Source organism: Trichosurus vulpecula, chromosome 3 (assembly GCF_011100635.1).
Source record: "Trichosurus vulpecula isolate mTriVul1 chromosome 3, mTriVul1.pri, whole genome shotgun sequence".
Taxonomy (NCBI): Eukaryota; Metazoa; Chordata; class Mammalia; order Diprotodontia; family Phalangeridae; genus Trichosurus; species Trichosurus vulpecula.
The window spans coordinates 160,559,998-160,577,571 of record NC_050575.1 but is presented as its reverse complement, the minus strand read 5'-3'; the positions used below and the strand labels follow the sequence as shown (position 1 = coordinate 160,577,571).

Genomic DNA, 17,574 nt, shown 5'->3' with positions numbered 1-17,574 from the left:
CATGTCCAGTACTGTGCTATTAGTATTGTAAAATAGAAAGAGGTATAAGGTTCTTCCTCTCCAAGACTATAATCAACAATATTTAAGTGCCTACTATACTTAGCACTTCAGAAATCTAGAAGCAGGCCTTGTAGCAATTTATTCAGTAATACCTTGGTTCCTGTGTTAATCAGCATGTAGTGTAGGAAGTGATCCAATGTAGAGGCAGAAGACAAACTTGCTACTTCAAAAGGTTTTGATTGTTTTCTAGCCAGTTGCTCTTACTGTTACCATGTGACTAGGTCAGACATGTTAGGTTGTTTTTTGTTTGTTTGTTTTTAATTGCTTTTGGTTGGCATTGTACCTGGGGAGGGAAAGAGTTGTGGAGAAATTTGGATTTAGTTTTGCTATATCCCCTGTGCATAACACATAAGAGCTAGGGATAACATTTTCGTTTAAGTCCTTATTGAATATTTTTGGATTTTGTCCTCAGGATATTTCCTACCCCTGAATGGAGATGTCTGGATTCTGAAAAGTGGAAAAGGATTTTAATTTAAGGCTGTTTAAACTTTCTCTCTTTATCTGCGAAAATGTCTAGTAGAGGCCCTTAAAGGAAGGCCCCCTTGAAGGGACCAGTAAGCTTGGAATGTGCTGCTGTGAGGACAATACCAGAGGCTGAGAATGACGAAGGTTTCTTTTAGAAGATAGTAGTTTAGATCCAGGAAGTAGAGATTAAATAATATGTTGAAATATATGCAAATATAGTCCCTTGAAGTTGGCTTATCAGTATCATCATTAAATAATCACATTTCCCTGGGCCGTAGTCAGTATTTGGCTTGGCTGCAACAAAAAGACCTGTCTGACAAGTCGTTCTGTCATTTGTATTGGGAGAGGCTGTGTCAAATAAGTCACCTGAAGTTCGTTCTACCTTAGAAAAACCCTCTTGCCTAGGTTGCATTCACATCAACCATATTGGTCCCACGTATGCCATGGATCTGCGCATAGCTTGGAGATCACCCCACATTCTCAAAGGTTTTGCCAGTGGAGTACAGGCTCTGGCAAGGCCCTGACATCATTGATTATGGGCCTTGTTAGGAATGTTCCCTAAGCAAAGCTTTGACCATGTCACTCTCTTGCTTAGAAAACTCTAATGGCTCCCTGTTGGCTCTCTCTATTGTTTGCACAAGTAGTCTTTAATGTATCATGAAATCAAGTTTTAGTAAATTCTTATGAAAAGCAGGGGAAAATGCAGAGAATGACAAATCTTCTTGAGGCATATCTTTGGGTGCCAAAAAACCCTAAAATTGCAGGAGTGTTAGACCTGGAAGAGAAATTAGAAATCATCTTTTTATAAATCAAGGGATTGAAGTCCTGTGAATTAAAGTGGCTTGCCCACAGTTACCCAGTATGTCAGTGGCAGAGTGAAGACTAGAATCAGCTTTCCTGATTTACAGTTTCATCTTTACTCTTTCTACTACAATCTACAAGTTCCCAGAGTGGGTGATACTGCCCCCTAGGGGGCACTGGAACGATGCGGGGCGGGGGTGCAATTGGGTAGGTGTTGAATAAAACTAAGGGGGCAATGGAAGGATAAGGAAAGAACAGAAGTAAGAAAATTCTGAAAAGCCATTCATACATCTTTCATCTATTGTGTAACAGAGTTAAAGTTGTAACCAATCAGTGGTAAGTCCACCAACAGGTCTTAACAAATAAGGGTGTTGTGCATTGTCTAGAAGTCCAGTGCGCATCAGCAGGAATATGTATGAGTTCACAATACAATGCAGTATGATTACATGATGGAGTATTATGTCATCAAAATTACAGTGCAGAGGAAAAAAACCACAAATCTACAATAAATTAAAGCATTTTTAAAAATGCTTTATTTTTTTTTATGTTGCAAATTTAAAAATATATATATAAAGGGTTAAACAAAGTAGATTTCCAGAGGGGCACTGAGTAATTTTTTTTAAGGGGGTGGTATGCCAAATAAATTTGAGATTGAGGTTTGCTAGAGAAGCTGAATGATTCTTGAAAACTGATTTATGTTAGCATGTTTCTCTTAAATTATATCCTAAATGAGTCTCTTAGCTTACAGTCCTTTCCTCTGATTGAGGCAAAATGATTGTTATCCTAGGAGATTCCTCTTCTGAATGTTGGGTAGAAGATGACATTGTTGAGGAAGAGAGGGCAACTTTGAACTAACCTCTGGAAACCAAGTGTCTCCTCTGTATAATCTGATTAGACCCAAACTGAAGATTTGCTTTTTCGTAGATCTTCACACAAGATTTTTTGTTTTTATTTTTACTTTTGGCCAGGTATGTTTCACACAGTCAGTAGGTGTCAAAAGAGTCTGGTCTTGAACCCAGGCCTTGTGACTCAGAAGACAGCTTTCTCACTGCTCCCCGTGTCGACATATGCACTATCACCTACCCTCAGCCAGTATTTGGGATCTCTGTGAGGCTGTGGTATCCATGGGATCCTAGACTTCAGAGGGCCATCATCATTGTACACACACTTTGAGCAGAGAAGCTATTTCTCACTCACTCTTGACTTCTTCTCATGCATTGAGTGGTAGCTGTTTTCTTCTGAAAACTCCAGGCCACGCTCTGTTTCTTGCTTGCCTGGGTCATTTTTATTGGTCTCATAAATGAAAGCTCTTAAATCTGGGTTTTTAAAGTAATTGTTTGAAGTAGTTTTGCACCTTATACCGTGGGCATTTAGGTGCTTCTGGGAAGGGCTTCTCTTTTGATGCAGCCCATTAGTCTGATTTATGAGACATTCAGCCACTCAGTCTAAGCTGCTACTATTTTACATTTTTACAATCTGCAGCAATTCTCATCTTGTCTCCTTTCAGTGAAGAGGCTTTTCAGAGAATCCTGTAGAGGTGCTGTGAATGGAATGTACAGTACTTAACATGATTTATTGTATAGTACATAAAAGGAGGAAATAATATTATCATAAAAATACACAGAATAATCCTAAACATAATTTTTGTCAGTCTCTTCAAACTGTCTTCATCCAAGTTGGAAAGTGATCTCAGTTCTCGCCCCCCAACCCTCATAACTTATGCAGGTTGTAATTGGCAGTGAAGACAGGTTGCCAGGAGAAGCTGGAAGTCTGGATAATTTGTTTCTAAATCAAAAGCTTATTGTAATAAATACTTTTAGAAAGAATTAAACTCAAGCTTTATTGGTTGTTTTTCTTCTGGGTGCTGTCACTTATTGTAACTTTTAACCCTACTATTAGTGATAAAACTGACGTCTTTTCCACCCTTTACTCGCTAATATCTCCAACTCATCTAGGAATCTATATTTTGCCCTGGATTTGAAATTTCTCCCTCTTAATTTTACATGCCAGTGAGTGAATTCCTAGCAAAATTTTGGCTGTATTATTAAAAGATGGTTAGTGAACATCTTGAAAAGGAATCGGAGATCACAGAAAGCCAACGTGGCTTCAGCCAGGACAAGGCATGGCAGACTAGTGAGTTGGAAGGAACCTCAGCAGCCATCGAACCAATCCATCCCTTAAAATAAAGAATTCATTCTCCAAAGACACTCTTGGATCATCCAGCCATTGTTTGGAGATCTCCAGCTGGCAGCAAATTCATAATGCCTTAGGCAGTTCATTCCGCCTTTGGATACCTCTAATTGTTAGGGAGTTTTTGTTACACACCCGGCCTAACTTTGCCATTTTGCAATTTCCCATTACTCCTGGTTCTGCCGTCAGGATTCAAACAGAGCAAACATAATACAACCTTTCAAGTACTTAAAGAAAGCTATCTTCCCCTTCTTGATCCTTCTGTTTTCTCCCCTGAGCATCCACCTTGCTACTCAAAGAATGGTTATTGATGGTTCGTTGTCAACTTGGAAAGAGTAGCTCTCTCGCCGAATGCCCGAAATATCTGTGTCACAACATTTTTATCAACAGTTTGTCAAAGGAGAGTCTCAAGTTATTTTATATGTCCCTTCATTTTGTCTGTGAAAGATCTGGGGGTTTTAATTACCTACAAGCTCAGTGTGAGTCACCACTGATTTTCACAGCCAAAAAAGCTAATGAAATCTTGGGCCAGATAGAAAGTAGAGCTTTCAGGCCTGGAAGTAATAATCCTGCTGTACTGTCTCCTCGTCATCTAGTGTATTGGGCTCAGGTGAGACACAATAAGGGATAGTTAGGTAGTGCAATGGATATCCCAATATTCTTTCCCCTTATTACATTGTCACAAAGGAAAACAGTTAAGCAAAAAGAATTATTTTTGACAATGAGCATATGTGATAAATCACAAACACTATATAGTTTTTGCTCCAAGTCCCCTGTAGCTGATGGTTCCTACCAGGGATATTTCCCAGAACATCTTTATACTTGGTAGTTCAAGTCATTAAAGCCCAGGACTGCCCAGCTTTGCTTGTCATATGATCTCTAAGCTTAAAACTGCTTTATGGTCATGTACCTTGACCTTGAGTTTCCCATCTCTCTTCCATGCCTAGAGCTCAGGGATTGTATGATCAGTACAAAGCTGAGGAGAGACTAGACTTCTTTCTTTTGTTTGCTGCTTATGTGAATTTGAAAAGGAACATGACCCTAATCTTCTTAAGAATAAAGACATTCTCCCCTGCTCTCACTATATAGGAAGTTGTGGAGAGAATGGAGGCAGTCTTCAGAAGAATTGTCTGAGTCTACTGATTGCATCTTTTTGTCTGAGCCAGAGGAAAAAGAAGGAGCCTCTGCCAGGTGTTTCTCCACACCTCCTTTGTAGCAGCTCTGTAAGGTGTAATCTTCCCAGTCCCTGTCGGCTCTTGTTCCTTATCCATCATTGCGCAATAACAGGAAAATGCAGGATAGAGTGGAGTTTGGACTAAGCCTGGAAGCCCTGTCGGTCACCACCAGGTCAGTGCTTCAGTGCTCCGGACCATAGTTTCCTGACCAGAGTCTTCCAGTAAACTGCAGGCAATAGCATAGTAGCATGAGCTTAAGTTCCGGTTTTACAGTGGGGGGTCCTCACTCACTTTTACTGTCATGATCTTGGGGGACCTCGTTCTTTCATGTGCTTCCGGTAATTATATTGATAATTGACATTTTATTTCTTCAGTTTGCACCTGTGATTTTATTGCTATTGGGAACTCCTGGCATAGAAACTCTCCATTCGTGCAGACTGACAACTCCTTTAATTGATTGTCTTGGGTTAAGTGACTTGCTCAGGATCAAAAACTAGTGAAAGGCAAAGGTGGGGTTTGAACCCAGGTCTTCCAGGATCTTAAGTAGATATTGGGGCCATATGCTTACTTCTGTGTGTCTGTAGAAAGGTTTTGAAAACTGTTTGGATCATAGGTGAATCCTAGGATTTAGAGCTGAGGAAGGGACTGGATAAAGATCAGTTAGATGAGGAGACTGAGGCTCCAAGAGGTTAGGTTAAAGACTTCACAGAGCTCAAGGAGAATGAGCTCTATGGTCCTAGGGCCTCTGGCTTCAAGTGCCTGGTACTTTTCTTTATTCCAGAACTGACTTCTGGCTAAAGAAGTGCTGCTCTGGGGATGGGGTTGTTAAAGTTGGTTTGAGGGAAGTAATAGGCAATGTAGTTGCCATGATTTATATTAAAGAAATCTGCCGTTATTCTATTATTAGTATTCAGGTCAGTAGAAGCAAGATTTGTTGTTCACTTGTTAGACATGGCCCTATTTGAGGTTTTTGAGACAAAGATACTGGAGCGGCTTGCCGTTTCATTCTCCATTGGAGAAGGCAAGCAGAGGTTAAGTTATTTGCCCAGTCACACAGCTAGTGTCTGAGGTCACATTTGAACTCAGGTCTTCCTGCGTCCGGGCACTCTAAGTCACTTAGCTGCTTCTAGAAGCAAAATAGCATAACAAATACTTCATTTTAGGCAGATAATTAAATTTGAATGTCCATTGGAAACAGTGACTAAGGTTTGAGACTGAACTATTTTATAACAACCAGCTGTTGTTGAAAGACTCTTCAGCTGAAGAAACACAAGTTAGACTTTCTGTGGTTTATAGGATCTTAGCTGCTGGTTAGAAAAAGCTATGAATATAAAGAAAAGGCCTTAGTTAAACCAAGTGCAGAAAAGGTAAATGGAAGCTAGAAGCTGGAGCAAATTATATCTGTTTTGGTTAAATGTTCCAGACTTTTCCAAAATCTTTGTGGGGAAGAGGCAAATAACTGCTGGGTGCTGCTACTTCATATAATGTAAAATTTTCCTTTCTGAACTGTATTCAACTATCCAACCATATGAGACTGGCAGAACCAACTTTCACTTCTGTAATGGTAAATGAAACTGGGACTTTAAAGCCTTTGTCCTTGGTTAATGTTCTAGTTGCAGGGTTGGAAAAAAAAGTTTTGAGATGGCCTAGAAACACTGTCTAAGATTGGCAGTCAGGATTCGTAGACTTTTTTTAGAATTGGTTCTGTCACTGAGTTTTTGAGTGGCAACGATCAATTAAAATTCTCTGAACTATACACTTGGCATGTTATTTGACAAGGGGAAAGAAGACCAAGAAGAGAAATGGAAGGTGGAAGTTTTTAAACAAATGACATTTCCTGAAGTTGAATCAGTGAGTGTGCAGCCCCAGAATGACCCAAGGTTAACAAGCCCCCTCACGGTGAAATCAACCAATCAGATCTCAGTAGTAGTTCTGTCACAAGTTCATGTCACATTAGATTGTAAACTGAGAAACAGAAAAGGTGGCTTGGCTGAGCTGCAGAGGCAGCCCTCGGGGAGGAAGTAGTTAAAGCTGGCAGAGGAGTTTAGAGGAAATTGAATAAACCAGAGACAGCCCAGCTTACCATGGGATTAAACCATTCCTTTCAGACTATAGGTAAAGACAGCACACTACTGCTGTGACTCTGTCTGGACTTTGACTTAGTCTCTCCTTCACTCCCAGTTTTATTCTGAAAGAAACTGAGCTTAGTGTTTCTGAGATCAATTCAGGTGAAGAAACTGGCTAAAAGTAGCCAACCGCCAAATTATCATCTGTAAGTATAAATTCTGTTGAGAAGGGTGGTGGGAAGGGAGGAGAGCTTGCAGGGCGGAGTGCTTGGACAGGGGAGAATGTGCTCAGAGCCAGTTAGAAGGTCTATTAACTGAAAAACCAAGTGGAAAAAAGATTATGCAAAGTACCATAAATGGCATTCAGTTCCTATACTCTGGTAAATATTTTTCTAATTTTTTTTCTCCAAAGTCATTTAGGTTTAACACAACTTCCCAGGATGGATTTTTTTTTCCTTGTAATAAGTAATTAGGCTGAGAGTGTCTTGTGGGTTTTAATTCTGTGGTGGTAAGAATGAGATCAAGAAGAAATCCCAACCACTAACTTCAGCTATGTTGAACTTTCCCACATTGTATTTCTGACCAGGGAAGGAAGGACTAGGATCATTCTCCAATCCAGCCTCCTAGAATGTAGCTTGTCCCAGAAGTTGAATGGCTGAAAACTGCACTTAGACTTCTGGGACACCCTCTATTGTAGTAGCCTGGTATGTAAAGTTGACACACTTGAGTGTTTGTCTTAGAAGGACTAAGTAAGATTTCAGTATGTAAATGTGTGACTGGTTGCCTAATAACAGACTTTCAAAATGGCTTGTCACTTTGTAGCTGCAGAAGGCGTTGTATTTCCCTTGTTGTAGACTGGGTGACTGAGCAGAAATTTATGTTCATTTGCAATTTATAAAAGTGATAGGATTGAGAGTAGAAATAATAGACCCAAGTAGAGAAAATAGTGGCAGTATAGAGAGAGGAAAAAAACAATACTTCAGAGAAGTTGATGGAATTGTTTCTGTTTTTATAGCAGCCTTCTATATGGTACCATAAGCCCAGAGATGTAAAGGAAGACATTCTTCATTTGACCTGGTTTCCATAGTACCAGTGTGAAATGAGACTGGCTGATGTCCATCGTGTTCTGTCCAGATTAGTACTGGAGAATACAAACATAGAAACTCATTTTCTACTCTTTATTGTGATACAGTGACTTGGGTCCATCTCTGTGGGTGGCAAAGTCTTATTTGTATCACTCTGATTTCAGTTCATTTACTCAGGACAGAATCCCACTTTGGGACAACTCAATTCTCCATGATCTCCTTCCTGCCACAAACTTCTTCCTCTGAATTCTAGTAGCACCTAGACCTTTTAACACACGTTTGGAACTTAGCATATGTAACCTGCTATTATTTAATTATCTTTATTTATATGTCTGGTCTCCTCAAGTAGATCAAAAGCTTGAGTGAAGGGACCATGTTTCTGCTTCTGCAATTCCATCCACAAATATGTAGAGATCAAAGAAAATTTGACAGTGTTGGTAGTAATGCCAGATTTTCTAGTTCTTCATGTAATGTAGCATCTTAGTGTGTAGTTGAATTGAGCATCGTTTAAAGTTAACTGAAGTGGAACTTTGGGTATGTTTAATAAATAAGCTTGTGATGTTCTTTCCCGAAGATAGGAACTTGACCCTTCAGACTACCATATGTTGGAGTTGTATGACATCACTGATCATAGGGAGAAGAGGAGGAAGCCTCACTAATGAGCCTCATTATATGGGAAGCTTTCCTTTATATTGCTAGAACCTAAAGAACTCATGAAGGGATATATCCTCTAGCTACTTGAAGATTCAGAAGTGTTGACCTTTTAACTTTGGTTCATAGTTGCTCTGATAAAGTGGTGTGTCACAGTAAAAGAGGCAAGTCATGTAACTATTAGACAGGGTACACAGTTGTTCCAGCTTATTTAATTTGGAAAAATCCAATTGGATCCAATAGCTCTTTGCTTTTTGTGCTGCACTCTCTAAACCCTTTGATAATCGATGCTGCATTCAGATTCTCAGCTTGCCTAGGGCAATAGGCCTTTCTCCCAGAAGAAATCACTTAAATCTGGAAGTCCAATTTGCAAGAGACATTCTGATTAAATGCAGACCTGCCAGTTAGAATTAACTTGAACAGTAGCTTTTTAATCGCCATCACTGGTTACTGGAACAGGCTTTAGAACGGTTTTAAACTTTGTCACCCAAATCCGCTTGAACACTGTTAGAATAACAGAAACTCGAAAGGTTTTCCTTTCAAGTCCTTATAGACAAGGACTTTTTCTGAAACTCTGAGGGCTAATTCCTTTCCTCACACATTAGGGACATTTCCTTGAGGTTTTTTCCTTTTACACTTCTTTTTTTAAAACTCTGACTCATGAAACTCAATTCGGTTAGAGACATTTGGTATCGTAGAAGAATTGAAGAAATTGTACTTTAATGATCCATAACTCTCTCTTTCTCAGGAGGATTCTGCTGTTGATTTTCAGCCTTTCCTAGGAAGATGAATCATCTTGGAATGGGACACAATCATGTGATGAGCCATATGGGCGATAATAGCACTATGCCCCCCAATCATCAATCATCCTCTACACCCTCTCACAGTCATGGTGGAGGTGGGGGTGACATGATGATGATGGTAAGTAACCAAAAAGGAGACTTTGGCCTCTTCCCACTAATTTGGGTCATAGAATCACAGAATATTAATTGATGCCCAAAAAGGGAAAAATAAGTGACTTGCCACAGGAGAATTTGGACTAGATTTCAGCTTCTGCATTATACTCCAATGTCATTTCTCCTGTGGTTTTTCACCACAAGTGTAGAATTTCGTACACTGAGTAAAGTGCTTTGTTAAGAAAGTAGAGGCTGACACTGATGCTTAGGGCTGTGCTAGTCCTTTTTTTAAATTTTTTATTCATTTTAATCTTAATTATAAAACAAGAAAATAAAAAACATTTCCATGTACACCACAGAACATAAGAAAGGATTCAGTATAAAACAATAAATGAAATGAAATAAATCCTACCCATTGTTTTCAAAGCAGCCCAGCTTTTCTGTGTTTCCTTCTAGGTTTTCTTTTGTTCCTTGCTGTGCTGCTTGATGTAACTCTTCCTCAGTGCCATGGCATAGCCATAAATATATACACACATTAAAATGGGCCTGGATGGTTGTGGCAGAACACAGTTATATATAAAGTAAGACTGAAGTGGAGGAAAAATCCAGCTTCTAGTTTAGCAGCTTCCTCCTTAAAACATCTCTGAAGATTGTGGTCCCTTAAGCTAGTGTTTTTAAAACTCCACTGGCACGTCCTCAGCTTGCAGTTGTAGGCTTGAATCTGTCTGGGTCTAACTTGCTCATTCTCTTTCTGGCAGCCCATGACCTTCTATTTTGGCTATAAGAATGTGGAATTGCTGTTTTCTGGATTAGTGATCAATACACCTGGGGGTAAGTAAACCAGCAAATAATTGTTTGATATGGATAGCCTCTGGGAAGAAGTAGTATGGTAACTTATAGATACATTATTTGGCTAAAAGTCAGGAAGCTGGAATTTTTTTTTCTCAGTTATTGCCTCTCTTTGTGGTCTGTTACTGTCCTCTATTTCCCACATGGTAAGGTAAGAATGCGAGGATTATAATGTGCATCATGGGATTGCAGTTGTAAACATGACTCACTATATTGCTTACAACAGTGAAATTAAGCTATACACTGAAAAATAAGCCCAACTTTAGACTCTGCTCAAATTCTATACAAACCTGATATTAGCAAAAGTATCTACCAGTAAGGTAGATACTAGGTTATAACACCCTAATTCAGGACTCCAATCCCACCCTACCCCCAAAGGAATGGATTTTCCCATCTGTTTCATCTCATCTTCTGAAATGTTTTCCTATTCAAAAGAAAGTTACTTATCACTTGTCAGAACCAAGGTAACAGTCAAATTTAAATGACTTAGAAAGCATTTCCTACAGTATATGATATGAGATATAATTTCAAGGTTATATTTAACAGTTTATACATGCAGTATTTTCTTTACAAGGCCAGAAAGTTTAGCATCCAAAATCCAGAGGGAAGGAAGAAGGATCCAGGAAGTAGTAGAGTATTGGGGTGTATATTATAACTCCACAGGAAAAATCCTACCCTTTTAATGGGGAGTATTCACAACAATCACACACATACAGACCCCTTCATTGCCCCTTCTCTTCTTTGTACTGCAACTGCATGTTACCTCATTCTTCATATCTTACTTAATTTGATACCTCTGTGGGTGTTGTTCATACTAGACATGCTCAGTAGCCAGTATGGGGCTGGTTTGAGTGCCAGATGGGAAATTTCTTATGGCATGTCTTTTGGATACAAGGAAATGGAGTTAGTTGGGGAAAAAAGTCTTGGATTTCAGTGAGGCTTTTGATTTTGATACCACTTCATAATGTAACGTTCTTAATTGCCACTTCAAATGCACTGACCTTTCAGAAGCAGATTTGAAAGCTATATATCAAATATCTCTTGTGTTTTATATTACGGGGCTTTTCTTGGCCATTTGTCACCTGTCTAAGTAGAAGTTGCTATATTAAGAAATGACAACAGCATTTATTTTTCTGGCCTGTTTTGGACCCTTCTGACATAACCTTGGTTGTGTAAGGAATTCCTATATATGCTGACTTAATTAATTCCTTTTTCTTTTCCTAACTAGAAATGGCTGGGGCATTTGTGGCTATCTTTTTGTTAGCAATGTTCTATGAAGGCCTCAAGATAGCCCGGGAGAGCTTGCTGCGTAAGTCTCAGGTCAGCATTCGCTACAACTCCATGCCAGTCCCAGGACCAAATGGAACTATACTTATGGAAACACACAAAACTGTTGGGTAAGAAAAAAAAAACTTGTTTTAATTCAGTAACTATAAGTGGAAGGACTTGAGCCAAGTCCATTAAATAAGCAGCTCTCAGCCAAGTTGGACACAGAGGCAACTTGCTTGAAGTGATAATTTGATACTATCTTGTTGGAGATTGTCAGTAGAAGTATGAGACTGTATCAATCACGGGCCAGGCCAGGCCTTCTACTAATATAGCAAAAGGAAGGGAAGGAGCCTTTTCACAAGCATGGGCATTTATCCTAGGTGCTATAAATATTTTTGTACATGTGGGTTCTTCTCCCATTTTTAGGATCTCCTCTTTGGGATATAGACCTAGAAGTGGTATTGCTGGGTCAGAAGATATGTACAGTTTTATAGCCCTTTGGGCATAGTTCACAATTGCTCTCCAGAATGATTGGATCAGTTCACAACTCCACCAACAATGCACTAGTGTTCCAATTTTCCCACATCTTCTCCAACATTTTTATCATTTTCCTGTTTAGTCATATTAGCCAATCTGATTGATTTGCATTTCTCTAATCAGTAGAGATTTAGAGCACTTTTTCATGTCTGTGGATAGCTTTTAATTCCTTCTCTGAAAACTGCCTGTTTATATCCCTTTGACCATTTATCAACTGGGGAATGATTTGTATTATAAATTCGACCCGGTTCTCTATATATTTTAGAAATGAGGGCTTTATCAGAAATAGTGGCTGGAAATATTTTTTCCCAGCTTTCTACTTCCCTTCTAATCTTGGTTGCATTTGGCTTTGTGTGTACAAAAAACATTTCAATTTAATATAATCAAAATTATTTATTTTGCCTTTCATAATGTTCTCTATATTGTTTGGTCATAAATTCTTCCCTTCTCCATAGATTTGACAGGTAAAGTAAGCAATAGGATAGTTTTGTTCTGTCTAAAACTGTAGGGCTGGCCAGTACTTTTTGGAATTAAGCCTTATGGGTCCGGAAGTGATCCAAGTATTTTATTAGATGGTGAGAATAGAGACAAACAAAATAGACCCTCCCCTCAAGGAACCTGCATTTTACTGGGGAGAAACTGCAGTGCACAGAAAAAGAAATACAGAATAAGTACCAGGTAATTTTGAGGAAATCAAGAAAGATTTAGATAGCTAGAGCCAGAAGGAGAACCAGGGTCTCCTCAGCTTCCTAGTGCAACCTTACTTCTGATGCACATCTCTTCTAAATTATCTGAACAATATGTAGTATTTGTAGCAGAATGACCCCGGTCCTTCAAAAGACAGAAGTTGGAAAGCCTGTCAGGTCTGAAGAGATGCATGGAAATTGGTAATTCCCACACACTTCATTCCATCTCTAGCTCAGTTACCCTAATCATTGACCAGCCAACTATGCTGTCTTGTCAACACAGACTTACTCGCAGAGGAGCCAGCAGAGATGAGTTAGTGAGGTACAGATAAGAATGAAAATCCAGTTCAGGCTGGTAAGTGAGTTTTACCCCAGTATCCACAATGTTGGGAGCACTTTCCAGATCAGCCCTAATTTTTGTCCCTCTTTGTTTTCCAGGCAACAGATGCTGAGTTTCCCTCACCTTCTGCAGACAGTGCTGCATGTCATCCAGGTGGTCGTTAGCTACTTCCTTATGCTTATCTTCATGACCTACAATGGGTACCTCTGCATCGCAGTGGCAGCAGGGGCTGGAACAGGCTATTTTCTCTTCAGCTGGAAGAAGGCAGTGGTAGTAGACATCACAGAGCACTGCCATTAATGTCAGATTCTAGGATGTGGCCTTATTTTCCACAATGGGAAGTAGCTGGAGACTGGGGGAGTTGATTTCAAGCCTTCCCATTGTCCCTCTATGGCCCCTTGCCTCCCAACACTTGCCTAGACAACAAATCAAGGAGGTTTACATAACCTCCAAGCTGGTTGGTGCCCTCCCCAAACTGTTGATTTCTGAGACTGAGATCCTCAGTTCTCCACTAATCAAGGTAGCTTTTTGTTCTAATGATTTCTTGATCATCTATTTCGCTTTTTAATCTCTTGTGTTGTTATCATTATTATTATTATTACTATGACAATTTTGTGGACAAGTGGTCATTTCTGGGTCATAGTGGAGGTTGTTTGAAACTCCTACCCACCACCATAACACTAGAACATATCCTCCAGTTGTTGGACTGAGTGAGTGGGGAAATAGGGTGTGCCTTTACCGAGGTGTGAAGTGATACGTGGCAATCTGAGGATTTGAAGAAGGATTTTTGAGTGGAATAAAGGTGCGATAGCATAAAGAAATGTTCCCTTGCATAGCAAAGGTCCGGGTCAGAAGGTTTTGCCTCCATTTGTTTTTTCATTCTTATCTCACCAATCACACAATTGACAATCAACTGAATAATAGGAAATGTTTTCAAATAAAACCATTGGCATCTTTTCATCTCGCTCCCTTAGTTGATCATAACTTCATGAAATGAAAATTCTTGTGTGCCGTAGCTTTTCCTTTACTCATTATCTAAGGGAGGCAGAATCACTACACTAGTCCTCTAAATGATTACACCTCTCTACTCATTCTGCTGGCCACACCTTAGCTGGCTGAGTCACAGCATATGGAAAAATCACTGTTCTGTATTTTCAAATGTTGAAAGTGGTTCTTAGAAGGGACCTGGAGGTGAAGAGAACCCAGCCCTTCCCCATCTCCCCTCCCCCAGCCTGTGTTGTCACTAACTGTAGTGAACCTGTCAGTTAGTCCTGGCTAGTAGGGCTGTGTGTTAATAGAAGCACAAGGTCTATCTTTACCTTAGACAGGTCTGCTTTTGACCTGGGACAACCTTTAGCTCAGCCTCCGTGTAACTTTTTTTATTTCATTTGAGGACCTGATGTAGATTACTTCTTTCTGTTGTGATGGAGCCTTTCCCCAGCCTTTTCTCATAAAGGATCCATTTATCTGTTCATCCTTGTTGTTGAACTTAAACTTTGCAAAGTCCATACTACCTCTATAAGTAAATCTTCCTGAGCTGACCTAATAAATTCTACCCTCCATGGTGCTTGATATTCTCATTATGCCCTCGGGGAAAAGAGACAAAGTACAACTGCTCTGGTGGTTTTAAGTCTGTACTCTTCCTAGAAAGTGCTGTACCCTTTTATGATTGTAGGTACTCACTGGGCTTCAATACAAGGGAGGCAGTGGGGGAGGTGATGCTCCCAGTGGAAAGAGCTGGGGTGTGGAGTAGTGGACCTGGCTTCATATCCCTACTCTGCTCCTTGCACCTGGGTCTCCTCATTTGTAAAATAAAGGGGTCAGACTAGATGACCTAAGGTCCCTCCCTGCTCTAAATCTGTGATCCTATAATCTTAAAATACTTTTCCAATGAATTCCAACCCAGGCCTGTTTTGGAGTATGTTCCCAAAATCTTCCTTAATAATCATAGGAAACTTACTTTGGCTTCACTTCTAGCCTAGTTGGCTATTGAAGAACTCTAAAGAAATTCCCTTTGATCATTTACATAGTAGATCCAAACAAGTAACTTTAAGGAGGCCAAAGGAGTAAGTTACTGATCTTCTTTGGAATTAGCCTTACTCTCATCAGTTTTCTCTACTTAGTATCATAAATTGTTTCACCTGTTGGGCATTAGAAGTGCTTAGCAGCAGTTAGATAAATGTTTTTATAGATCTGTCTGGTAAAATCAGCTCCCTGAAAAGCCACAAAGAAGTAAGTGCCTATGGCTGGAGAGTGTACCCAGAACTCTCTGCCCACAATCCAGAACCTATACTATTCATTGTCCCTCCCATCTCCTTGCACTTTTAAAGCCATGTGGGATTATTGAAGGTTGTAAATTAATGGCATTAAAGTTGAGCTTGAGCCAGAACCAGATGGTGCTGTGTAATTATCTCATAATTACATTTCTGGGACTTGAATCACCTGAGCATGTGCCGAGCATGTGACAATAATTTACCAAGGAAACCACTACAGTACAACACTAAGGATTTAATATCCTATAATCTGACATCGAGGAATATTGAAACTATTACAATAGTAATGACCAAGGTACTGAAATAAAAACCATTGATTTCAGTTTCAGCCCCATTGCTTTCAAGGAGTTTTAGCCTAGACAGGAAGACAAGGGACCAAGCCCAGAAAAGTAAACGTCGTATTTAAGGTTCCCAGAGGGAAAACCATTCCTTAGCTTCAGTTTCTTGATTGCATTTATGCCATTCGAAAGACTCAGCAAGAAATGATCGTTTTGTTGAAACATCTTTTCCTTCCCCACTGAGAGTTTTGATTGTGGCATTACAGTAGCCCAGCCCAGCCTTTACTACCTTATTTCCAATCCTCATTCATTAGTATGCTATACCATTAACTTATCCTACTTCTGTTTGACTCTTCCGACCCCTTTTGATTTCTCCCCATTGTTACTTTCCTATGCAGCTCGAAATGGGTAGTTATTACCATGTGGGTTTTCTTACAAGTACAGATTGAAACCTATCTACTACCATACTTCATCAAATTTGCCTCGAGTTAATGATTAATGATTGCAAACATTGGACATGGTTCCCAAGAGTTGATGAGGACCTCTGGATATGGGTATATAAATAGCTCTCTGCTGATCTGGGGTTGAAAAACTGAATCACAGCTATACATCTGAATGCATAAATCCTATCACTGGACATTTTGCATTAAGGAATGAATGAAAGATTAAAATGTTGAGCTGTATGGTAGATGCAGTGAGTGGCAGCCACATGGCCATTGTGGAAAAGTGGGCAGACCTTGAGTCTGATTCTGCCCATTAGTTTGAGTTCTTCATGAGTCGGTGTCAACTACAGGGTTATAGATTAAGGTTTTCTCATCATGGCTCTAGGAGTATTAGTTTCCCATTCCATTTGGGGGTGTCATTTGTCACCCTGCTGGAGAGCCCCTCATTTTAGCAGCACCTCCAGCCACCAAAGGGTTCCTCATTGAGTGTATGGTCACCTAAAGATGCAGCCTCTTTTCCCTCCTAACTTAATTTTGATCCTGTTACCTCTCGTGCTTCCTTCAGTCAGACGTGTCAACCAGAGCAAAAAAAATTAATTTTACAAATGCCTTATTCAGTGTGTCTACATTGATATTGTCCATTTTAGATTGTAAGCTCCTTGAGAGCAGTTTTGCTGTTACACAGCATGTTAAACTTGCTGTAGAGTGCCTAACAGTGCCATGTGCAAAAGAACACATAATAAATATTTTGATTCTGTTTGCGTGTTTTGGGCCACAGTGGTGTCAAAATTAGTTGGTCCCTTGAATCCATAGTTAGCTTTGCTATTAATGACAGTTTCCAGCTGTATGGCCTTCTAGTAGACAGTCTAATATTTTCACCTATCATTCTTTCCTTACCTAGACTTCTCTTCCTGAGGGAGAACCTATCCTGTATTCCATTCTGCAGACCCCACTCATCTAAGGAAGTGAAAGACATTCTCCTGAAAGAGGACTTTGAACTCCTGTGCTTTAACATGCAAAGGACCCATGTTGACACACTTTGCAGTTTCAAGAAATTGATCAGAGCTGTGACAGGTCAATGGTACATGGTGCAATTATATTTTATTCCCCTATTGTTTCCGAAAGATAAAATTTAAGTCAGAGGTGTCAAGCCACGGCCCACAGCACTCCTGAGTGCGACCAGATTAAAATGTATTTGAAGTAAACAAAATAGGTAAAAATTCAGGAAAACACGGATAGCATTGATGTGGGGTTTTCTAAGTAGACCTCCTGCAGGGATTATGTAGTGTGATTTAGTGGCTGCCACTTAACAGTGGCAAATTTGACACCACTGGCTAGATCATGTGAGATAGAAGTGCTAGGTGGAATCTGCTTCAAACAGGCTATCATGAAGCCATGAACCACTCCACTCCTCTTTCTGTCTTTCCTTTTGCTAGTGAAAGATTACAAATTAGAATGGGGGAGTAGCAGCATGATTTTTTTTTTTGATTTTAAACTTCAAGAAGCTAAT

At 39.8% G+C, this 17,574-nt stretch overlaps 1 protein-coding gene across 3 annotated transcripts in view; it reads left to right on the top strand.

The window, feature by feature from the left end:
* Positions 1-16,821, top strand: part of SLC31A1 (solute carrier family 31 member 1) — a 29,606-nt gene extending 12,785 nt beyond the window's left edge. The window contains exons 1-5 of one of the 3 annotated variants that reach the window (XM_036750431.1): positions 4,925-5,029; positions 9,242-9,414; positions 10,148-10,220; positions 11,467-11,635; positions 13,169-16,821. In XM_036750431.1, coding sequence (XP_036606326.1) covers positions 9,280-9,414; positions 10,148-10,220; positions 11,467-11,635; positions 13,169-13,370 — 579 coding nt within the window. In that variant the 5' untranslated portion in view covers positions 4,925-5,029; positions 9,242-9,279 and the 3' untranslated portion in view covers positions 13,371-16,821. Of the gene's footprint in view, positions 1-4,924; positions 5,030-6,943; positions 6,964-9,241; positions 9,415-10,147; positions 10,221-11,466; positions 11,636-13,168 lie in introns of those variants that run through there. The other 2 variants (XM_036750432.1, XM_036750433.1) reach the window with 2 other exon arrangements.
* The last annotated feature ends 753 nt before the right edge of the window (positions 16,822-17,574 follow it).